A 25045-nucleotide genomic window follows, 5' to 3' on the forward strand; every position below is an offset into this window, starting at 1 on the left:
AAAATTAAATGCATAAAATAAATAAAACAAATAGGCAATTGAACATGGTATGTTTTAGGACATGGCAACCAAGTCGCTGCCACAGCAACAATGTTACATATCCAGGACATAACCCCAGATTCAGAGTATAGGCATAGTTTCCTCAATTTCAAAGTGTGTTCTCAGTTCATGAAAGTTTATTGTAACAGTTTGGTCACCTAAAAACCCTTGTTCTGTGTTTAGTTCTGATAAATGACCCTCTAAGGAATCAGCTGCTCAGTTTTTCTGGTATGGATATTTACTTTTAATGGTTTTAGGCCTAGCATTAACATCCCAGTTCACCATAGACTGCAAATGCACAGTACTAGCGCAATGGTCATATAAGCAGGCGGGGAGTTCCGGTCCTCTGAACGGGGGCCAAGGTGGAAGTAACTTATTATATGTCTATGGTTATAAGAGTTGGATAGTGCCCTGCCCCTGCTCAGTCATTAGCCAATTTTCCCCAGTGGTCACTGACGGTAATGCTGCGAAAAATCCTGCTGTGGCCCAAAAAACATTTTCCCCATAGACCACTATTGTACAAGAGACATATATAAAACTGTTGACAGGACATCCCAAACAGCAGAAAAGGTCATTTTTTGCTCTTTCTATTATGAATTCTTGATCCATGGAGGTTTTGTAGGCTATAAACTTGCGGGTGGAGCCAGCAGGGGAAACACTAGTCGGGCTGCATAAAGTAGGCTAGAAATCGATGCATTGGAAAGTTTGTAAGTACACCCAGGAGTTTATTAAAATAAACACTTACCTTTTAGGCGTTTACTCTAGCTGCTACTGCTAAAGCTGTAAATATCGTGAGATCTTCCAATGCATGATTTATGAGTAAAGACCCTGTTTGTACTAGTGTAGAAGTTATGATAACAATCCAGGCATTATTAGTGGGGTAATTTACGAGATACACTGGTGGTCCCATTAGTGCCTGTACTAAGCAATTCGGCTGATGGCTCTCACTCCATTATTTTGCTACCAAATGAAAAAAAAGGGCTGAGGCGCTGATTAGACCTCATGGTGCATATGACTAGGTCGAAATTACCTGCTTTAAGTGGATGTCTGCCAACACCCCCCCCCACCCCCCCTCTCTCTGTCTCCCCTGCGCCCCTAGCTGCCACATTGTTGGCTAGAGATGCTGCTTTAAACGTCCAAACCATGTCTGCCCGGAAGTCTTGCCATTACTTTACCCTTTTATAACCTTCTTTATGTAATTGGTTTTATTAAGTTATACGTTTACACCTGTGTGAACTCCGACCCAAGATGTAAAAACCTTTGTGATTTTACTACAGTCACGGTTGACAGACAGAAGACCTCCCGGACAGTCACCCGGCCAGTAACCTGCTCAGAGCTGCTACTTGGCGGACGAGTGAGGACTGTCGAGCCATATCCTGACCAGCGGCGGGCTAATATCATACAAGGACACCATGAGTTTATCTACAAGCAGCTAAGATACTAAGTCAGACAGTTTTCTCCCTCATGTGTTGCCGATAGTGAAACATGTCGAACCAGCAGCAGCCGGCTCTGAGCTTTGATCCTCTCACACAGAAATCTCTCAGCAACCCGCTGCAGATTAAAAAGACTGTCATAACAGACGATTACAGGGTAACAAGCCAGGCGCTCGGCATGGGGATAAATGGCAAAGTGCTGGAAATATTTCACAAAGACAGTGAAGAAAAATATGCACTAAAGGTAAACATGTTGATTATAATGTCTTAGAAACATCTAAATAACTTGTATAGTGGTATTAGTAGGTTTACAAATATAACAATGATGTACAACTATCACCAGACAGAACATTTTGTTTTATAAATATAAACAAGAAATAAGTAAGGCATTTTCATTGTGGATATAATTTTGTAGCTGTAAAGATATGATGTCAGTAGTATTTGCAACTTATTAAATCAACTGTGAAATGACACCTATAGCTATAATAGATATTACTATATCTACTATATATAGCCTAGACCTATAGTAGATATTTGAGACTGATTCCCTTCATGAAATAACAGTTGAGTGCAGTCAGGGGGATGTTGTTATATGGATGCGTCAGAGCTGGTGAGCACAAATTTGACACTTGAACCAGTCCCATCAGTTTCTGGAGGAATCAAATAACTGGGCGGATGGTTCACTGTTGGTTGCGTGTAATGATAACCTTTCGATCATTTCTAGAAACTGCGCAGGCTTGCACTACACACAACAGCATGAGAAATATTCCATGGCAGAACAGCAGATCTGTCTGCCATGTGGTTTAATTTGGATTTACTGAGCTAAATCTATTATGACCACAAATGACTGCAGTTTTGTGGAACATGGACTGAAGGAGGTTTATTTGTCGTTGTTGATTTCTTAGTTCCAGAGTGTAAACATTGCACAAAGGCAGGGAACTCAGCCGTGCTCAGCTTTTAAAAATAATATGGAGCACTGAGAGGGATTATGGGGTATGTTGTCTGACACTCTAGCTGCTTTTAGCTTCAAATAGAGCTGAACTGTTAGTTCATTAATCAGTTAGTTGACAACTATTAAATTCATCGCCATTTTTCTAAAATAGTCTGACTTCAGTTTCTCAAATGCAAATCTTGTCTGGTTTCTTTGGTCTTCTCTGACAGTATACAGAATATATTTAAGCTGTGGACAAAATAAGACATTTAAAGATATTACCTTGATCTTTGATTGACATTTTCCACCATTTTCTGACATTTAATTGACCAAACAACTAATGTAGAAAATGATAAATGAATTTATGATCAAAATAGTTGTTAGTTGCCGCCCTTGTTTCAAGGTCAAAAAAGTACCCAGTTGTTTGGAGTTAACACTGAATTGTTCCTAAATTGAATCTGTATTTAAGAATTTAACATAATAGCATTATGCTTTTGATCAGTGTAAGTTACTGCAGAATCTTTGCTCCAGTTGTTCGCTACATTTCTGTGATGAGAGAAACATTTTTTTGAAGCTTTTGTGTGTTTGTGTTTAGCAGACAGGCTCACAGCTTGGCTATTGATGACTAACATCCTTCGTGCGTTGAGGTTGTTTGCCTTTTGTCACATTTTCAGAGCCAATCACAGAAAGAGCAAACGAGGCTTAACTCAGCTGAGCTTTGAAAGTTAACAGATGCTTTTCTCCTATCTGTGATTTAAGGAAATCTGCTTCCCATACTTTGTTTTCTTTTTCCTTTCCTTTCCAGACAGTATCTGCCCTTCTAGTATTAGCCAGTAGGGAGAGATGAGATGAATAATGACAACATCCTGATATCACGTCGCTGCATTCCTCTGAGATCAATCAGTCACTCGTGAGCCATGTGTGATGTGTACCCAACTACAGAGTGACTCTTCTGATGGGTGTTTTTGCCATGACAGGCAGTAATTATAGTTCAAGCTTCCTAAGTTCATGAGTTGGGGTCACTGTTGGCATCGGATGTGAGTTATAGATTTTCTTTCCTTGTGGAAACCTGTCATTTTCTGACACAACAGATGGCTTTGTCAGCGTCTAATTTCTTTCCGAGAATTTTAAAATTATATATTGTCTTGTAGCTTTGGCTTCTGGTCCCTATGTTTAAGAATCTTGTTTTGAAAGAAGAGTGTTGACTTTTCCTATCCAAATGCTGCCAGCCAGAAAGAGAGAGGGGAACATGCCTGTGTCTAAAAGTAGCCTCATGCGAGAGGCCAGAGATGGCTGAGAGATTATGACGTTTGAAGGGGTACAGCATGCAGGACATGGTGTCATTCAAATGGCACACTATCAGCTTTTATCATGCAGTGAAAGTGTTTGGAGCTGCATAAACAAAGTGGAGGAACAAGCAAAAAAGACATATTTTTACCTCTTTGTTTGTTTTATACAAGTATGTGATTGTTGGGTTGTCTCTCATTAAACTTTTTTTTTTTTAGCTACATAGTGAAATGGCGACTCACTGATTATTCTTCTGATTATGCTTCTTACTAGTGATTGGTGGTTATAAAAGTTATAATAATAGTATCGGACAAATCTTGTCATTAGCATATGGGGAGTAAGTCACCACATATTAACAGCAGTATTAAATTATACAGTATTTATTTAAAAACAAAAACACTTCATTAGTATGTTAGTTCCAAGATTTTTTTTCTCCATGCTGAGTTTGACGTTAAATGGACAGACACAAAGTGTCACAAACTCTCAAACTCTTAACAAAAGCACAAATATGTAGTTAAACTTCCAGTGAGAAATGGTGATTCATGCTTGACGTTATCGCCCTCATCGCCTGATTTCTTGATCATCAGTAAAGCATTCACCATCTTCCTCTTGCAACCCATGTTAGACCTTAAATAAGTCAGTGTATGGACTCTTCTTAGGTTTTGTGAAGGTAACACCTCTCAGAAAATGAACATTTTATTATAATCTGAAAGAGTCTGATAAAGAAGGTTTCAGTTTTTCGGGCAACAAAACTTGAACTTGACATTGATGAGGTTATTTATGTAGTATAAATATCACAAATTAATGTAACTGAACTTCAGCATGCAGCTCTTTCTTCTTGTGATATCAGATCATTAATATTTTAGTGTTTAGATTCTACAACCAAAATCACAAAATTGTCTACACCCTGTTAATCAGTTCTGTCTGTACACATGCACCATTACAGCTGATAAATATACAACTTTTGTCACTATCGATTCATCAATTACTTTCTCGATTAAACAAGAAAAATGCACCTTATAAGTTTGTCCGATCAAATCTAAAATTTAAAGATAGTCATGTTACAGGAAAACTTTAAATTCTCACAGTTGAGAAGGTGTGACCACTTATATTTAGCATTTTTGCCTACGAAATTATCCAACCATTATTCAATTATCAAAATAGTTACCAATTACTTGTTTACTATACTACTACTGCTACTACTACTACTATAGACAAATGTACAGTATCTTCCATATGATTAAAGATGTTTTTTAGCCCATAATTCATTGACACGACCTGATGCAAACTCTGACCCACAACAGCTTTGAGGGAGAACAAATAAACTACACTACTCACTGAAGGATTTGCACAGAGATGATTTGCAGCTGAGGCAAATCCTTTCTGCAGTAAAAATTACCTTACAGATCAAATGACTAAGCTCATACATTTTCAGTGAAAACAGATAGTTGATTAACGATCAGTATCTACATCTCTCCCAAGAATGGTGTTTATTTTAACTAAATTCAAACAAAATAGAACATAAAACCTACAGAGCAGGATTACATGACTACATTGAAAGATGAAACCTTGTCATACTTTATTATTTTTCCACTCCTCTGATTTACGTTTTGTCACTGTCTTTCAGATGCTTTACGACTCTCCAGAGGCCAGACGGGAGGTGGAGCTCCACTGGAGGGTTTCATCTTGCCCCCACATTGTACCCATCATAGACGTTTACGAGAATCTCTATCAGGGCAGGAAGTGTCTCCTTATTGTGATGGAGTGGTGTGTTGTTTTGCATGCACAAACACACACACACACACACGTGCACACATGCACGCAGATTTTCTTCCCTGGACAATGTTCATCTTTGGCTCCTGGGAGTTGTGGCTTGTGGTAGTTGCTCTATGTTCTGGGTGAGCCAGCTTTTTTTAATGCACACCAACTGAAGTGAATTGTTTCCAGAACGCTCCAGGGCAGAAAATAATAAAAAGCAGGCAGAGGCTGCTATGTCTAGAATATAACTAGGCAGGCGTCTACCTGATGTCTACAGCCACCTCTTAAGTTACGAAAGAATAGAGAAAAGTGGTCAAACCTGGATATGATATAATCAGTGTGGATAAGATATGGTTAATGATCAGTGGGGTGATATAATTAAATAATCCTGACCTTGATCATAAAATTGTAATGGTGGCTTTAGGAAATTCTGTTTTTAGTAGTGTGTGTCGATCCCAGCCCTTGTACATTTTGATTAATACATTTTAACTTAAACTTTTTCCTATAGAAAATGGAAAACATGCCATCATTTGCAGTTAATAGAGAGTAAAAAATGAACATACCCTTACTGTATTACACATAATTATACTTCTGTCCTTTCTTTTTCAGCATGGATGGAGGTGAATTGTTTAGTCATATTCAAGACAGAGGTAATAATGCATTTACAGAAAGAGGTAAAGAAATTATTATTTCTAAAGCAAGTTAAAGTTACAATCCTTAAGATTTCAGTTCTGGGTAACCTGTCAACACCTGCAGTTTAACACTACAAGTTCTTGGGGCATCAGACACATATGTAGTAACTAATGTTTATGCTTGTAGACTAATTTTGTTTTAATTTGCAAAAGAAAGTTATAGGGGCCAAAATGTAAAATGAAATTAATGGCCAATCTTTAGTAAATGTAATATGAGATTATGTGGGTTTCTTCTTAAAATTTCAGTGCCAGGTCAAATATTGCATATTATGCTAACGGGCAGGTGTCATTATCAAGGTACAATAAACTTACTGAAATTTTGAGACAATAGCCTGACTCAGTGCAAGTCCAGCAGGTGAACAATCTGTCAATCACAGCTGTCAATCCACATCCACAAGGCAGACTTCAAAGCTACAGTATGTCTTCAAATCTTATAAACAATAATTATAGTTATTTCCAGAGTGACCAGTACACTCATTAAAGGCCTTTATTTTTTTGGAGCCAGTATCTAATGGCGCTGGCTCCAAAAAACCGCAGTGGTAGTTGGGTCTTGGGTGAGATATTTGTCAGATAGTTCATTCAGCTAGTTTCAACAATTCCAGCCAACAGCTCAGTGTAGCTGCTCCTTCTTGATGAGTTACTCCTTCCAATATTTAACCCTCATATATGGAGAGCATAGGCAGTTTTTTGCTTTTTGTTTATTGATAATTAAACATTTACAATCACACTTATGTTCAATGAATGAGTTTAGTGAATTATATTAAACGTGAAGAATACAACAGTAATTTATGTTTTTTGAATGTGGGTCAACCACTATAAAGATATGTATTCAGTTGTTTTTTAAGAAGTTTTAAAAAGAAGAAGGGTCACATTAGGAGGAGTCATTAAATTTGAGGTTAAAAGAAAACAGTATTTAAAGGGTTTTTACTACCTTCAAATATCAAAGTGGGTCAAATTTGACCCTAAACAGTATGTAAGGGTTAAAACCTATCCACAGTCAAAATAATTGTTATCTTGTTTTGTAGATGCATGTTAATATGAACCGTCGCTGTCAGTACTCTTTATGGCAAATAAATTGCATGTCCTGTTCCTGCTTCACTATAAAAGTGATGTTACGCCAGTTGAACACTTTTAATGTGAGGCAGCAGCCATTGGAAATGTTGGATTAGTTTTATCAGTAATTTAAAGCTTTAATGCAGTGGACAGTAAGAACTGATTTCATCAACTGTAATTAAAAACAGTAACACTGGATTACACACTACATCGTTTTCTATGAATCCCATTTGTATAGCACAGTTTGAATTCTGGGTGGGGATTCAAACTGAGTCTGCCACTTACTATGAAAACTATTATCTAGAAAGGTTATTTACAGAACGTTAATATATTTAATGGTTATAGCTTTAAAAATGCAGTCTTCAGATACTCAATACTTAAACTGTGCTTTATTGAATCTTAAGGATTATAACTTTAACAATTTCAAAATGTGGTGCTGTATGTATGGTTTAATCTACATGTTTCTGTATTCACTCCACCATATCATTCTTCCTCACTATCCTGCTACTCAGAGGCCTCAGACATCATGAAAAGTATAGGAGAAGCCATACATTTCCTGCATTCCATCAACATTGCTCACAGAGACATCAAGGTATTATTTCACTGTATGGATGTGAGAAATATACTGTTCAAAACAAAACTTTCCAGTAAAACAATTTGCAATAGTTTCGTATTTTGTGGAAAGAAACATTCCTTTCTGAAAAGAAGTGGTAAATAGAATTGTGGTTATGCTCTTATGATTATGTTTTGACATTTTAATATCCTGTGCACGTCAAAGAGTCCATATTGAAGGCCAAGTGGCAAAATGAGGAGTGAAACAAGAGATAAGAGAGATATAAAAAATGTTATAATAAACCTCTAATTGTTTACATATGCGGAGTAAGCAAACAATGAATGACAGCTGATCAAGGAAAGGTACACAGACACTAACTAAAACAAATAATTCTTTCCACTCAAAAGTCCAACACTGGAAGTCTTTCCTTAAAGTTTTTTTTTTATCATTTGAGTCTTGATTTGGTCACAGTGCACCATTTTTCTTGTAGCACTGAAGCACTTATAAAGTACAGTTTCACAAAAACTACAGTATTTAGGAAAACAGGGCATTGTATGTTAAATATACTTGCCAAGAGAAAACAAATTACACACATTACTGTATGTGACTGTAGATTTGCTTTATGTAAGTCCAACATGCTAAGTAACAGTTGAATGGAATCACCAGATATGAAAAATAATTAAAATGATTTTAGTTTTTTTAGTGGATTACTGACTAAACTAACTTAATAGCAAACTGCTGCACAATTTTAACATGTTTTGTAAATAATGTTGTATCATACTGTTTGTTAAATATGTATGTGCAATACCAGTCAGAGTGTGTCCAAACTTGTGACTTGCTCTATATTTTTTAAATGATTTACTATTCTGGTGGTTTAAGACCAGTTATCCAAATTCTCATATAAATAAGCTTAATTACTCTTCCTGTCTCTTTCAGCCAGAGAATCTGCTATACACCTCCAAAAGCCCAGATGCCCTGCTCAAGCTGACTGATTTTGGGTTTGCTAAAGAAATCACCACAATAAACTCTTTAGCAACACCATGCTTTACCCCTTACTATGTCGGTAAGTCCACTTGAATGACCTGCAGAATGATCTCAGCAGCTCCCAGTTCCCACATTTTTCATATCTGACACAATATCCAACCTCATCACTACAGACTAAGCTCTGTGCTCTTTGTTGATCACAGCTGTCAATATGTATTCTTGTTTTGATTAATGTCACATTGAAATGTAGCAGCTGTGTCAGTCATATATGAGCAGAAACAAGCATGTCAGCTGTATAATCTCAGTTATACACATTTTTGTGTCTTGGCATTCTCTGCGTTTGTGTATTGAAACATATTTTTAATGTTTGCAGATTTTTAACATCTCAAGTGTAGAGCCTTACTTGTCTTGATACTGCACAGAACATACAATACTGCCTTGTGTCATTAAAAAATACAAGCCTCTGGCATATTTTTTTTCACACTGTTCCTGAATTTTGACATTGTCAGCGTGATACTTGTGAATAACCAGCTGTAAAATGATGACATTGTTTCCATGTGCTTTTTGGTCTCAGTGTTGAGTGCTTTTTCTGAGGGGACTTAACAATAACAAAAAAAATCTGCACATGGTTTTCATGCTTTGGAAAATGGAAATGGGTTATGGGAGGTTTCATCCTGTTGACTGGATTGAAAATCCTATGTGTGCTACGTTAATGACCTTCCGTTTTTTATGTATGTGCTATCTTATATACATTAACTGTAAAACAGAACTGATTTTCACTCATATTTGAATCATTTCTCTTGACACTGTGCCAGCTCCAGAAGTTCTTGGTCCAGAGAAATATGACAGATCCTGTGACATGTGGTCTCTGGGTGTCATTATGTACATTCTGTAAGTTAAATAGTACTCATCCTTCACACTGAAGCTTCTCTAACTTACTGTTGCTGCACTTATTGATCTTTCTTGTCACTTCTTGTTTTTTGTCTTATATGCAGGCTTTGTGGATATCCTCCTTTTTTCTCACATCAGGGTCTGGCAATATCTCCTGGGATGAAAAGACGAATCTGTAAAGGACAATATGAGTTCCCCAAAACGGAGTGGTCCGATGTGTCTGAGGAAGGTGAGAGGAAGACATGCTGGAAATTGAAATAAATGTTTTATTTGTGTGCAATTTTTGAGTGTTAATATGTTTAGCCTGGGAATAATACACCCTTTTCTCTGTTTCCCCTTTTTTTTGTTGTAATTTTCCTTTTTTTCCCTCTCTAAATTTTTCATCTTTCATCATCATTTTTCATGTACCCGGTCCCGATATGATGAACAGTATGCACAGAAGACTCAACTTCAGTCATAGCAACAAAGCGCTAATAGTGTCGATTGCCTATTTTTTTGTGGATTCATTTCCCATTGTGATTTAATTCAGCTTTTGTTTATTTAAAATGTAAATGTTTTCAAAGAACTAGATTTATTACACATGAAAGCAAAGATTGGCTCTAGTATGTACAGCTATTGTATGACAGCTAAATATATGTCTTATGTTTGCTGTATGATTATCGACTGATGAAGATGATTTGTTGTTGCAGCCAAACAGTTGATTTGCCACTTACTGAAGACTGAGCCCACCCAGAGAATGAGCATCACAGAGTTCATAAACCATCCCTGGATTAATGTAAGCAGCTCCATGTACTTTAGGCTTCATTTTTTTGAGCAGCTGCTGGTTTAGAAATATATCTGCAAGACTTCATCCATATTCCCCCTCAACTGCAGCAATCGGTGGAGGTCCCACAAACGCCTCTTCACACCAGCCGCGTGCTGCACGAGGAGCAAGATGTCTGGGAGAAGGTAAAGGTAAGTGTTGGCGCTTGCGAGTCATTTTTTTGCTAATGCGTTAGATGGCAGGAGAAACTTTTATGTTTTTGAAGCAGTTTTTGTTTTCAGCAGAGAAACTCCTCTTGATATGTTTTTATCTGTTATAAAATACAAATATATGTCACTACATGCCTTATGGTGACAAATCAATATCATTTTTATTTAAAACTGTACTGTCCTGCAAACTGTATTCACCTTAAAAGTGATATTTTCTGTCACTTTTAGGAGGAAATGACAAATGCCCTGCAAACAATGAGAGTGGACTATGATCAAATTAAAATCAAAACTATTGAAGACTCAACTAACCCTCTACTCTTGAAGAGGAGGAAGAAAATTAAAAAACTCCACACAGACTCCTCGCTAGTGAAATAAAGACTTTTTAACAGGTAACACAAGTACACATACGTACGATAAGATTTGAAGAAGAGGTATTACCTTCATTATATATGGTATACAAGCTGTGTAGCTGCTTTTATTTATTTCTTATGTCTTTTTCTTTCACATTCAGCATTTTAATGTGCTTTAAGGACTTTTGAACTTCCTCTATGCATTATAAATTATTCTGTATGCACACGAGGGCTTCATCAATCCTCTCCCTAGAGGAAACAAAAATCTATTGAATGTGCTGCACGTCAAGACTGCTTTTTATCATTTTGATGCACATACTCAGTGAGACATTTAAGAGAGCTTTATTGGCATCAGCTCACACAAGTTATGTTATATAGAGTGTGTTCAGAGTTTTGAAAACCTTTTAGGCAAATGTTTCGCCTTGAGGATGTTATTGAGAAAAGTTTGCCAAATCATTCATATCTGCCTGTTGACTAACTGTTACCAGAAAACCCCAATGTTCACTTTATATACTGGCGTGATGTCAGAAGTGTTTCCTCTTACCACAAAATAGAAGTGCAGCATCTAAAACTTACCATGTGTAGCAGTAATCGTGTTAACTGTGCCTCTGGAACAGGTGATAATTGCATTTGATTCACAATACTGTGCTGCCAACTGGACTCTACATGCATATTTTCTCTGAAGAAGTGATATAAAAGTATTACATGAAGTCTGTTATGTGAAAGGCATAGAAACAAAAGTGTAAGGCACATGAGAGAAGAGGCGAGATTTAGAGGAAAGATCACTATTATCCTTTCTATCTTGATTAAATCTCGCTGATATTCTCAGTGGTTTTGCGTGTTTGAGCATTCAGATATTCAACATTAGCATACAGTCACATAAATGTGCAACCGCTAAATTGTTTCTAACGAATAAAAGATGTTTTTCAAAGGCATGTTATGAATTCAATTAATATTTTTGCTATATTAGTTGTGCCAATGAAAATGAAAGAGGCATAAATGCCGGGTGAGAGAAGGCGAAGTTTTGACTTAGATGTTCCCGCTAGATAATGGCTGTAGATTTAGCCATTAACACATTGTATTGCATTTTGTCACGAATAGAGAGACAGACAACATATTTCTAGGTATGCCTGTGTAAAAATAGTGCCAAAGACTTGATGATGATGTTTGTTTTTGGGTATTTTTATGTCCACTCCATTTTTCACCTGAAGACTTCACAAAACTAAAGAAGATGATATTCATTACACAACATGTTAGGAGTGCCTAAAAGTGAACTTTATCATGAGAGTGGCACCAAATGAAAGGCCTTTGATGAAAACATAGATTGATTGTTGATCTACAGTTTGGTGCATTAAAGTGTTGGTGGGGTGCTCCAACTGTCCAGCCTTCATTTTTTTATTCAGTTCATTTAGCTAAGTTAGCTAAATGCTAATTATGAAGCATGTTCAAGTCTTATCATGTACATATTGGCATCTCAGTATTCCATGATTGATAGCATTAAACATATGAGGTAGTGAGTTATTTAGATATATATATATGTATATATATATATATATATATATATATATATATATATATATAGTCATGAACTGAAGTGAGAAGTGGACATTCTGAAAAATTACATGTCAATCCAGTTTGACATCCAGTTTTAAATGTGCTAGTAAATGTGCAAAAACAAGTTGAAACACCTCCTTTAGATTGGATACATACATATACTTAAACATACAAAAATATGTTTCAAGTTATCACTAATTTTCCTTATTAGAGTCTATCCTTTCTGTAGTTACAGCTTCAGGTTGCATGTTTCTTGTGCGTTGTTGTATATCTGGGACTATATAAGCTTTTAAGCATTAGGCTGTGGTTTGATCCGTCAATAAATGACACCCACACTGATTCACTGTTTTGGATTAAACATGATGTTCTAATTACAAGATAATAGTTGCAGGATTTGCATCCTGTTTTAAGTTTCTTTGTGGCACATTCAGAGACACAAACAGAGAAACCAAAACTGTCTTGACAGATATTTGGGATATTTGGTCATTGTTTGATCATAACTGAATGATAAATCTCTGATAAATCCAGCATCAAAGTTTTGAAACAGACATTGTTTTCATGGAAACTTTTTAATTTCCCCCACAAATTACTACTACTTTGGATACATTCACAAGAATTGATTTCTGATTTTTAACAATGCTGACAACACAGATTGATAGCGATAGCATCTTGAACATAAGATAATGTAAAAATATGAGTTGATCAATGTACAGAATATACACCCTCTGTTACATATTTGGTCTCATTATTGTTGTTTTTTGTCCTAAGAATGTTGTGCTGTGACTAAAAATCTGGCAAATCCTTTGCACAAAAGAGTCCCATCTGTGTATCCTCAGGTTCCCTCTGCCTGAATGGGATGTAATTGTTTAGTGATTAAGGTCTATTACTTGCTGAATGACTTCCATTTTCAAATCAGCACTTTGTCTCTTATTTCCAAGGGACTGTGAAGTTGATTGTGAATAAAGAACAAACATTATTTCTGATACTCTGCCTCCAATTTTCCTGTTGTAATGGAGGACATGAATGGCAAGGCCCATTCTGTAGACTGAACACATTATGGTGCTCTCCTGTCGGCAGGCGCCAGCACAAACATATGTTAACTTTCTCCAGTGCTTGAACACTGTAATTAACCAAATAGTGGGTACCTGGAGGGGGCAGGAGCAGAGAAAGCAAAAAACAAAAAAGAGGATGATTATGAACAAATAACAGGGTTAGTCACACTATGTACATGTTGAAACATTCAGTATAATACACAGAAACACACTGCAACTTAATACTTTGAATTATAACATAGTTGCATTGTTTAATCTGAGAAGTAACATACCACAAATTGTAGTCTGGTCTGGTTCGTTAAATTCTTTATACCTTAACCCCCCACCCTTTCCATAACCTCCACAGAACAATAAACAACAAGCCAGACTTTGAGTGGTCGTGCTAATGATAAGGCATGACAAGGTAATGGAAAACAAGGTTGTTAAAAAGCAGATGTCTGTACTGGTTCACAGATGGGATTGATATTGACATGGCTGGAGGTGATATGTTGTAGTATAGGTTCTGCATGCAAGCGGAAAAATGTATGTGCTTTAATGAGTCAGGGTGGCTGAGGTTGCAGCTGCGAAGAGGGGGATATTTACTCTATACCAACAACATATTCCACTCAGTCTGAGAAAGACACGCAACGTGAGCAAAGGAGGAGGCATCATCTCTGATCAACCAGCCGGTAGGTGTACTATACCTAATGTACATTTAATAAGTGGAGCAGATAGAATTAAACTTCTTAAATTGTTACACCAGCATAATGCAGTGTTAGTTGGAAAACATTTCCACCAGTATCTCAGTGTATTACAGTTTTCAGATTGAAATTTACTCTTATCCACTTTAAAGTACTTCTTTTTGTTATGGGTTTTCAATTAGTGATCATGCGGACAGTGGTGCTCCTCCTCATAATGGGAATAGTGGATCTGAGCTTTGGCCAACGTTACAGCCAGTTGCAGTGGTTGTCCCATCTGCGAGGACGGCGGTGGCATGCAAGCTGGCAGGCTGAAGACGTGGACTGCCCCCTGGAGTGCGACTGCCCCTCAACCTACCCAACAGCGATGTACTGTCACAGCCGCAACCTTCAGCATGTTCCCTACGTTCCCTCACATGTAAAGTACGTCTACCTGCAGGGTAACCAGATCACAGGCATCCAGGATGGCGTGTTTGACAACGCCACCAGCTTAGTCTGGGTTGTTTTATTCCACAACCAGCTCAACTCAGACAAGATCGGCAAGAATGTCTTCAGCAAGCTCAAGAACCTGGACCGACTGTTCTTGGATCACAACGAGCTGACCCGTGTTCCTCCCAACTTGCCTAAGTCTATAACAGAACTGCGGCTTGGTCACAACAAGATCTCAAAAATCCTGTCCAACACATTCGAGGGGATGGCCAACCTCACCAGTCTTAAGCTCCAAGCAAACGACTTAGAGGACATTGGAGGTGTGTTCAAGGGACTGAAGTCTCTGACCCTGCTGGATATGAGGAAAAACAAGCTCAGGAAAATCCCTGATAACCTCCCCGAGAGGCTGCAGCAGCTATACCTGGAGTTTAATAACATTGAGAGTGTGCCGACGGGCTTCCTCACCATGTATCCCAAACTGAAGTTTATCCGGTTAGCTCACAACAAGTTGACTGATAAAGGACTGCCCTCAAATGTCTTCAATATAAGCACGCTGGTTGAGCTAGACCTTTCCTTCAATAAACTGGAGAAGATCCCCATTGTCAGTAGGAACCTGGAGAACCTTTATTTACAAGCCAATAAGATCAAAGGTATGGACAAATTTATGTTACTTTTTGTCACTGTATTGATCCTCGTCATTTTTTCAGGGTATTAAAGTCCCATTGCTAATATAAAAGTAATATATACAGTAGTATAACTAAGAAGTGTTATGTAATTATAAGACGTTTTAATCTGAGTTAAAAAGCATCAAAAGGTTTTAACATTTTAGTCATAAACTGTGTAAAAGTTGATTATACACATTTTGATAATAGTTATTAGCACTTAATATCACTTAATAGTGTATTTTAATGGCAATACTGTACATGGACTGTGCAGTCATGATTGTAGGAGTAACTGCTGTAATTGTGTTGGTTAACTCAGCATGACACACACTCTGCGCCTCTCTCAGTTGCGAGGTAAGCAATTATTAACACAAAAATCTGAAATCTTTTTACTTTTGACCTTTCCCTACATGACCTGCCAGCTGGGTAAGTTAAGTCACAGGACAAAAATGAAAGATGTTTGATTCCCAATATGGCTTATTAGTATTTATGTTAAAGGCACGTATGTTATGTGTCTATTTTAGACAGTCACAGTCCCTTTTGCTGTGTTTAAACAAGCAAAATACCTGTCCCAGAGCGATTTAATGCACTCCAGTTTCATGTGTGATTTTGAACAAAAGGGGTCTTTTCATCCATATTTTTGCAATAATGTGTCTAGCTTCCTTGTTTTCACAGGAACATTTAACTGTTTTTGTAATTTTGACATCCAGCTCCGTATTTAGTGGTTTAACTTTCTTCAGCTTCATATTTTTTCAATCTCCATCTCTTGAAATTGTATTTGTGAGACATTTCACGCCCAACAGTGATGTGGCAATGCACGTCACTATAGGGGTGGATATGAGGCATACAGCAAACTGAAAATGTTAACCACTAGATGACAGCAAAATCAGGATTTACAAACTATATGCATCTGGTTTTGAGTTGATACCCTTTGCCAGAAGAAGGGGTTTTCCATAAACATTTTGTCCAGTAAAAGCTAATGCACAATACAGACGTTACAAAATACAAGTTCAGTCCTTACACAGTAAAAAATACACTGTAAAGCAAAGTTTAAAATTGGCTTCAACTTATGAAAACTACAGAAAAACCCATGACTGAGTGTAACCAAACAATGATGAATGTTTTTATTCAGGGGTTTATAGAATAGCCGTATTATAGAAATGTGAGGACTAACTCTAAGCTTTAGCCACACTCATACTTAAAGTCCCTGTATGAATATATTGCAGTACACATTTTTATAATAGTTGGCTTGGTTTGTTAGCACTTGTGATGTAAGCAGACTGGTTGCTGCTTGCAAGAGAACATGGAGCCTCCCCTCATATTTGTCTCCTCCCTTCCACCTCTTATGTCTTGCAGAGTTCTCCTTGAGCAGTTTCTGTGGACACGAGAGAGACATGACAAACTTCTCCCAGCTAAGAATGCTGCGTTTGGATGCCAATGAGATCAGTGCCAAAGACATTCCTGCTGAAGCTGCCTACTGTTTGCGGCGTGCTGCCTTTATCGACGTGTAAAACTTCCTGATCTCTCTCAATGATGATGTCTCCACTCATCCAGGGTGTTGCTTTCCCTGTAACACCTCTATTTTTTGTCTCATGTCACTATATTTATCCTATTATCTATATTTATCTTATTTATCTATATCGTTCACAGTCCTCTCTATCAACTCATTTTTTAGATAATGTGTCCTTTAACTGTCATGAGTGCTACTATTATTAATCCAAGTGATTGAACAGTTCCAGTATTAGTCAACGGGAAATACCACACTTGTATAATCACATATCCAGATGACAGGCATATGGATGCCAAAGAGCAATGAGGGACAGCCAGATGATTGGCATCCTTTCAACAAACTAATTATAATATCAATCACAGTGTTCTGGCAAAATTATACTGCAAATTTGAATAAGATGTAACTGATGACAACAAGTTCTTGTGTCTGGTCTGACTAAAATATAACCTGTGTGAAACTGCCAATCATCAGTTAGAGATTCAGTTTGGATCTTTGCCTCCACCATGTGGCACAAGATGATAAAAACACGTTAAATAGCAACAATTCTCAATGATTCTCACTACTGTTATCTGGCAAGTTTGCGATTTAAGCAACTCTGCATACAAATTATTATGTACATTCAAAACATTATTTACTGTTTGATTATGCTGGCTGATAAATCTATAGAATATGGTAAATGGTAAATTGACTACACTCATATAGTGTCCATTTACCTAAGTGCTTTACAATTTTTTCCTTTCATTCACTCATTTACATACACTGACACACTGATGGTGGTGGAGCTGCTATGCAACGCACTGGCCTTGCATGGCGGCAACCTGGGATTCAGTGTCTTGCTAAAGGACACTTCAAAATACTGCAAGGAAGAGCCAGGGACTGAACAGCCCCATATCATGTATAATGTACGATCATAATGTTTTCATATTTAATGTTATGTTATCAAGTGTTTGCATCGATGTATTCCTCTTCAAATGAGCCTCTGAATTATACAAAGCTAATCATATTGTTGCTGTCAGGCGCATGACAGACATAAAAGGTGACCAATTGCATTGATTTATAAAAAATAATACAAATGGTGAAATATGGAGATATAAGGTTTCTGCCGGACAGCAACAATATATTATATATTATATGTGATATATTATATGTGATTTAGTATCTTAAATTCACTCACTTTAAAAAAATATTTTTAAGGTGTAATTGTTGAGCCAATGTGTATTTTACTGTATATCACTGAGTGTGTTTGATGGATCAGTAAGTTAGAATTAACATTTTTAACATATGAATAGACACAATTTAATTTGTATATAATACACTTTTGTTTGTGAATATTTTTCTAGGAATGCACCACTATTTACCTTCTATTATTATATCCCAGAAAATAAATCTCCTTCCAGAGTTATTTGTTCTCCTGACTGTTGACACTGATATATTTTTAGCAACAATAACAAGTTCTGTTTCTCTAATTTGAAGGTAAAAGAGGCGGAGAGGTTGGGAGAGAGAAAAAGGGCTAAAGCCCTCTTGACAATTCTAACTGGTCTTAGGCAGTTCCCACATATTTATTGTTGAAGACAACTTGTCTTTTCATCTTCCACAGCTGCCTTTAATCCTCTGCAGAAAGGCACTAAATTGAATTATAGAAATACTTTCCTTGTTTTGTAATGGAGCAATGTCTTGGGATGAAGAATGGATTTCTGCCAGTGCAACAGTGGTTTGCACACTGATAAGTGGTAGCCTGTGAAATTAAGTGTGTTATAGATCATGTTATATTGCAGGCTGCACATGGTTCTGCAGAGGCTGTGGGGTAGGGCTGTGTATTTTTCCCCTCCTCCGCTTCCTACACAGATTCTCCAAAAACAAAATAGAGGCCAGCACACATGAACACGATAACATGTGGGAAACTTTTGACAGGGGAATTGTCCAATTCTTCTCAAACAGACATTATGCAATTTATTATTATAAAACATTAGCCTGAACCATCACTGAGTAAACATGAGTGAAAGTCTTGACAACATAAGGGAATGCACATGCACTGCCTTCTTTCTCCTTCTCAGTATTATCCTCTGTGCCACTTCCAGGAAGTAGTGATTAAATGTCATGCGTGTATATGAGTAAATTGTAGTAGCACGTTTTTCCCACCAAATCCTGTCACGCCCTGTGGAGTGAAGACATTGCTTGTAAAGCTTCAGTAACAATTGGTGTGTATCTATCATTTCTCCACCTCTCTGCTAGTAACAGCTCAAAATGTTTGACCAATAACAGAATATTCTCCAGAGTTCATGTTGAAACTATTCATACCGTTTTGCAATAAATACTGGATATACAAATCCTTAGTCATATCTTTTAAAAATTGGTCCCATGTTAGGTTTTGTATTGATTAGCAGTGTGGGTTGATAATAAAGGAAAGTAAACTGCTTTCCAAAGCAGCGGGAAAGATCTCTTGCCAATGATAAAAGCATTTTTGACTCCTCATAAAGTATTATGTCAAACTGGATGTGAGCTATAAAATAAAGTGGCCTAAATCCTTTAATGAGGTTATTAGCGGCTCTTTAGACCTGATTTCACTGTGTTCATAAATGGGTGCACTGGTAGCTGGACAGCTGGAGAACATTAAATTTTGGATTTGATATTGATGGTTAACTTTTATTATCAATACAGTGATTGAATAGATTCAAACTAATAAATAAAAATTGTGGAAATGTGGCAAACAACAATACAAACAGTTGGTTAAGTGATAGCAAATGGAGACACATTATTCAACATACATAAGTAGTGTAAAAATAAAACTTTTTTTAGTGAATTTGAAAAGATATCTGCAATAGATAACACATAAACATAATATACATAGCATATTATTCCAAGTCAGGTCCATCTTTGCTCTCAGTCAAAGCGAAGCTTCCGATTAAACAGGTCAGCATGATACAATACACACACGTTACTGATATGAAAACTTGCTCATGATGGATAAAATGTACAGCTTCACAAATGCTCCGTCTGCTGCTGCAGTGATGTGCTCTTTACTGCCTGAGAAGACAAAAAAATACTTATATAAAATACAAATAATCTGAAGACGAATGTGCACTGCAGTCATACTTTACAGTGAGCCTGGCACAAGCCTTAATTCAAAACAATGAATCTATGTGAGCTTAGCTGTTGCAACTGTCAATTCTTTGATGTAGGTTAAAAGGATACCCACGTTATTGTGGCTCCATCTCTATGTCCTGCTGGTCTCTGCATTAATCCAGATGACAACAGTATGTATTAGGATGAGTTCAATCAACATAGAAATGTCTGATCATTTTTAATTTGATCATACAATTTGTTCTTACCTTGAGTTTTTATATGATCTTGAACTGTGAGGGATGTGGGTTTTCTGTTTTGGAAGAGAGAAGTCTTCATGAAATCATACCAGTGGACACATATGGTGAGTGACTACAGGGTGGTTAACAAGGTAACATACATATTTTCTTAAATCTTGAAGCAGCTGAATTGCTTGCAAACTATGAGCTAGAGCTCTGACTGAAGAGAGAACAGGAAGCAGGCGAATAGCACGGTTATGTGTAAAGACTGAGACCAAAAAACAAAATTGTATTTAGTCATATTTTGGCAAAAATATGACAAAGTTGGAACACACTGAGTGTATGAATGAACAGAGCAGATGCAGATTTTTCTGCAGGTAGTAGAAAGGTTTCTATGGGTGTTTCAATATGTTTTTCCATCGTGGAAACTTTATTAGTCCATCATAATAGCTGCTATGAATCCAAGCCAAATCACAGTCTCCATTCTCCTTAATTGAGCAACTTTTTAGAGCTAGCTTTCAAATTTACAGCAGGAGAGCGTCTCGCACTAGGATGATCAGTTTTGGGGTGGGGTCACTTTAAAGTATTTGGCGGTGTCTTGTTTATGTTATTTTTTCTAATACCCTCAGACAAAGTAAAGCTAGATCCTGGTTTTAAGGGTGGGTCATAGGTCAGGAAACTGTGCAGCAGGGAATTCCAGGTATTTTCAAAGAGACAAAAGTTTGACCTTGGGCACTAAATAGAGCCGTATGTCTTGCTCCTGTTTGGACCTTCATGCAGTTATAGGCTTGCTTCAAGTAAAAGTTTGATATTGACACTGCCATTTTGCCCGAAATGTGTGCAGATGGACAGAGTTCACATATGGCAAAGATACAGCTGTGAAATATTTAATGGGGCCCCTCTTGCTATACATTACGAAATAGCTCAGAATTTTGGTCCATCTGCCTTTGCATGGGAGACAGAATTCAACTGAACTGGCTACTTTGACTTTGTAGGATTTATTTTTGCAAATATACTGAAAAACCAGCCGCATACAGTAATTACACAGTTAATTCAACTGACAGCCATTAAAGAATGATTGTGCATGTACAAATACAATTTAAAACAATTTAATGTGGCATGACAATTAATTATGTTTGCTGATCCAGGCTTCAGGGTGCAAAAAAGGGATACAGCAACTGATGCAAACATGCTGACTCTGCAGTTTTTCATTCAGGGGGATCTATGTGATTTGAATTGCACTTAAGTGCCCACAGAAATCCATCTATCCCAAACAACACAATTTCCCAAAATGTTGTCCACTTGCTCTTACAGTATTTTAAGACCCTGCATGCTGTGACTGCTGTCACACATTCACAGTGAGCACACAGATTATGTTAATCAAAGTCTCAGCAGGTCCTGTGCTAGGAGCCTGGGCCCTAAGGGGAGGTTTACAGGGCAATATTTACCCATGCACTGTGGTGAAAAACAAGCAAGACAGTAAATAGAGTAAAAGTCATTGACTAAAAAATACAAGAGCACACATGACTAGCAGCCTAAAAATAGGAATCCGACATTCTTCCAAGTGGAGAATTATGCACCTCCTCAAACCCTCTATCAATCTCTGTACACTTACTGCCAGACTTACAGCATCCCCTCATCTGTACTTTTTGTATGATGTCAGAATATGCAGTTAGCGTAACGAGGATGTAAATAGATCAATCCCACATGTGTCTGTATTCAGCAGGTCAAAGTTGAGTTAGACTGCTGTTTAAGCTATGAGGGAATGCTGTGCATTAAAGGGGAAATATGCACATTTCTAGATCTATATTTATATTCCAGGGATCTATTGGAATATCATTGCATGACTTATAGTTCAAAAGATTAATCTCTTTAGAGCCCCCTCCCGACAGGCCTACTCTGATTAATTAGCTTCAGGTAACTGAAGACTTCCACCAGCTCTGGAGTGTATATTAATAATCTAATGTTTGTTAATGCCTCCAGCTCCAAAAAAACCCCCAACAAAAACAAAAAAAAATACAGTAGTTGTAGGATTTCACTTCTTTTTTTATTGTTCTTCACTCAAAGTTTCAGCTTCTCAATTACATCCATAAATGTTCGAGCCAAAATCCAATCCAGAATATGTGAGTGGACAACACCAACAACACATGGAACAACCTCAACAACAAAGGACAGGGAACAGATGGCCACTTGTAGGCATGCAAACAGTCTGATATCAGTGTGACAGGGAAGTAGAGGTAACTTTGCAAACAAAGCGTTCAGAGCATGTTGAAGCCTAGGGATTTGACTTTCAGGGAGCATTTTTATATTAATTCACTCAAGTTGTGGAACTTTGACTATGTTTAACATAGAAATCTGGGATCATAACAGATCATATAAAAATAACAGAAAATCACAAAAAGCATGTTATGTCCCCTTTAATTGAGCTAAATGCAGCACTTACATCACCCTATAATTGCTTCCGTGGCCATACAATTTGCTTGGAAGAATACAAGCCTCAAAATAGTAATTTTACTGAGAAGAATCTTGCTATATCTTTACTCAAATTACTCGAAAAGAGACATTTGTTTGCCATTAACCCACCATTTGGTGGAGCTTTAATGTCATTCTACACTTACAGTCACTGACGTAAGCCTTCTGCAGTTCTAGTGTAGCATAAGCTCTGCATGTTCATGTGGCACTACAGTTACGTTCCACAGGCATTAGCAATATTCCTGCAATTGCTTGACCAAATCGCTGGCCTCAGAATGAGAGTTAATCCCCAAGTTCATTGCTGTGGCTTCCCAATGCTCCTAAATATCTATCTGGTTTGCAGAACACAGATGCAGAACACAAATTTCTCCACAGACATTAATAAAATATAGCTTATCTAACTTGACAAGACAAACCCTAAACACATAACCACAGTCTTGTCTACCAACACCCCAGACTTTTAGAGACATTCCCAGCTTTTATATCAGTTCACACCATAAAGTGCACGTTCCTCACATCTCTAGTTGGCTTGTAAGCAGCTATTTGGGCATGTTTGATTTCCCCACAGACAAATTATTACAAGAGTACAAACTGTATTGTGATCAAATATAACTAAACCAAAGCCAGGTTGTAATTCAAGAAATTGATTCTGCTTTTTCCACTTTTTATCAAAACATCAAGTGTTTTTAGCTGAACTATTAGCATATTATTGCTTTCTAGAGAGTTTTTTATTTATTCACTGGGATTGAACTGCGGCTGGTACTGCTTCAGTGCTTTTATTTTATTGGGTTCCTTTGCTCATACTACATCTTTTTTCTGTTTCATGTTTGTACTAGTGTATAAAAGCATTGTTAATAGTCTAGTATGCATTTTGCAAAATAATTTACAATACATTGTTTTTTACATTGTAGATTTAGTCAAGGTTAATTATATTAACTGAGGCCTAATGAATGAGGACAAATGTGGATTCTGACCGGCGGCCAATTGGAAATCACTGCTCTGAGTCATACAATGTATCTCAAATAATATGGCGCCAATAGCCATATAAATGCACTGTTTTGAATTTACACGTTTGTGCATGTGCTGCTTTCGTTTTTAACTCTGGACTCCACCTTGTTATGTTGTGCTCAGTGTTTACCAGGAAGGAAAGGCTTGTACTTCTGCAAGAGGGAATGCCCCAGAAAGCGCAGCCAGGCTGCCAAGGCCGACTTTATTGCAATATAACTGGAATGCTTGCATGCATAAACTTTATTACTGCACATGTGATTTTGGAATCAACAAAACAGAAGCACTGGTACCTTTTGTGTGATGAGACAGTAGAGAGTGAGTATGAACAGCAGTCCTCCGCAGATGGAGGCAATGATGAAGCCGAGCTTGTACAGGTCTTTGACTGGTCGTCTCTGAGAAGCCTTCACTGACTTCTTGCCATAACTGTCTGTAGAGAACCATATGTGATTGTGATCTCACACGCTCACCACACTTAATTCATTGCAGAACTTTCCAAAAGGATGACCTTCCCACCTGTATAATGTTGTGTGGTTGACTCTGTGGACAACTCTGTGGTGGAGCTAATGACTTCTGTGTATTCATGCTGGCATCTCCAGTCTACCGGTGTGTCGCTCGTCGTCACTAGCTCCCAGTAAACAGACAGCACTTCGGAAGCCCTCTGCAGTGCCTCTGAAGGAGACCCTCTGTAGAGCATTTCGAAACTTTCTGGCTTATCCTGCAGGAGATTCCAAGAAACTTATCTTAAATATTTTCACAAGTATTGTAAAAGTTTTCCTGATTTATCTCCTCATGCTGGGCAGTTTCCTATATCACATATGTCTTATATTATAGAAAACATAATCCCCCTGTCTTGTACAACAGCCTGCAAGTTCAGAGCTCAGACAATCACTCACCTCAACTTCTTCATTAATCTGAGGCACACATTTCTGAGAGTAGATGTTAAGGATGAGAGCTCTCAAGGACTGAACGTAGCCATCATTGACTGAACCCCTGTTATATTTGAAGTGGGTGGTGAGGAGCTCCAGGATCCAGGGTAAAGCAGCTTTTACAAAGCAACATTTGCTCTGTGGGAAATCAGAGAGCGAGGTAACAAACATGAAAGCGTGAAACAGTTGTAAAAATTTGGAACGTTTAAATCAAAGGCTGCAGAAGGAAACAGTCACATAAATTAAAAGTTACCTTACCAAACTTCTCTGTTCTATGAATGTGTAGGTTATCGAGCACCCACTTCTCAACTGGTTATCCATCTGCAGAAACAACAGCATGGAATTCAGCCTGTAATGTGTGAAACAGAAGTGTTTCTAATGTTGTTTCAACACCTACCAAATGCCCGACTGTCAGCAGGTGCTCCCTAGTGATGGAGTGTCTGCATGGACCAGGGACCTCAGCCATAGTCAGAGGGAAGCTCAGGAACATAAGCACACACAGACACTTTACCT

At 37.5% G+C, this 25045-nt stretch overlaps 3 protein-coding genes across 3 annotated transcripts; 2 read left to right on the plus strand and 1 right to left on the minus strand.

Annotated features, from left to right (window-relative positions):
• The first annotated feature begins 1524 nt into the window (after window positions 1-1524).
• Window positions 1525-11005, plus strand: LOC128357613 (MAP kinase-activated protein kinase 2-like). The gene is made up of 10 exons (XM_053317978.1): window positions 1525-1716; window positions 5318-5457; window positions 6058-6122; window positions 7706-7785; window positions 8683-8809; window positions 9546-9621; window positions 9726-9850; window positions 10311-10396; window positions 10495-10575; window positions 10822-11005. The coding sequence occupies exons 1-10, from the start codon at window positions 1525-1527 to the stop codon at window positions 10966-10968; spliced, it is 1119 nt and encodes a 372-aa protein (XP_053173953.1). The 3' UTR covers window positions 10969-11005.
• A 3411-nt stretch (window positions 11006-14416) lies between these two features.
• Window positions 14417-16828, plus strand: fmodb (fibromodulin b). Its single transcript, XM_053317493.1, has 2 exons — window positions 14417-15305; window positions 16674-16828. Exons 1-2 carry the CDS (start codon window positions 14417-14419, stop codon window positions 16826-16828), a joined length of 1044 nt encoding a protein of 347 aa, XP_053173468.1.
• A 2864-nt stretch (window positions 16829-19692) lies between these two features.
• Window positions 19693-25045, minus strand: csf1b (colony stimulating factor 1b (macrophage)). Its single transcript, XM_053317496.1, has 8 exons — window positions 24930-25045; window positions 24791-24853; window positions 24500-24670; window positions 24120-24321; window positions 23897-24033; window positions 20157-20200; window positions 20024-20058; window positions 19693-19851 (listed from the first exon to the last, which is right to left on the minus strand). Exons 1-7 carry the CDS (start codon window positions 25020-25022, stop codon window positions 20025-20027), a joined length of 744 nt encoding a protein of 247 aa, XP_053173471.1. The 5' UTR covers window positions 25023-25045; the 3' UTR covers window positions 19693-19851; window position 20024.

This window comes from Scomber japonicus, chromosome 4, assembly GCF_027409825.1.
Source record: "Scomber japonicus isolate fScoJap1 chromosome 4, fScoJap1.pri, whole genome shotgun sequence".
Taxonomy (NCBI): domain Eukaryota; kingdom Metazoa; phylum Chordata; class Actinopteri; order Scombriformes; family Scombridae; genus Scomber; species Scomber japonicus.

What these genes read in the sequence shown, in the direction of transcription:
- LOC128357613 (XM_053317978.1), top strand. Translation starts at nt 1,525, where the DNA reads ATGTCGAACCAGCAGCAGCCGGCTCTGAGCTTTGATCCTCTCACACAG. An exon ending in CTCCTTATTGTGATGGAGTG is followed by an intron (nt 5,458 to 6,057) that starts GTGTGTTGTTTT and finishes TTTCTTTTTCAG; the next exon opens with CATGGATGGAGGTGAATTGT. An exon ending in CTTTACCCCTTACTATGTCG is followed by an intron (nt 8,810 to 9,545) that starts GTAAGTCCACTT and finishes ACACTGTGCCAG; the next exon opens with CTCCAGAAGTTCTTGGTCCA.
- fmodb (XM_053317493.1), top strand. Translation starts at nt 14,417, where the DNA reads ATGCGGACAGTGGTGCTCCTCCTCATAATGGGAATAGTGGATCTGAGC. An exon ending in ACAAGCCAATAAGATCAAAG is followed by an intron (nt 15,306 to 16,673) that starts GTATGGACAAAT and finishes TATGTCTTGCAG; the next exon opens with AGTTCTCCTTGAGCAGTTTC.
- csf1b (XM_053317496.1), bottom strand. Translation starts at nt 25,022, where the DNA reads ATGTTCCTGAGCTTCCCTCTGACTATGGCTGAGGTCCCTGGTCCATGC. An exon ending in TCATAGAACAGAGAAGTTTG is followed by an intron (nt 24,671 to 24,790) that starts GTAAGGTAACTT and finishes GATTTCCCACAG; the next exon opens with AGCAAATGTTGCTTTGTAAA. An exon ending in AGATTAATGAAGAAGTTGAG is followed by an intron (nt 24,322 to 24,499) that starts GTGAGTGATTGT and finishes AATCTCCTGCAG; the next exon opens with GATAAGCCAGAAAGTTTCGA.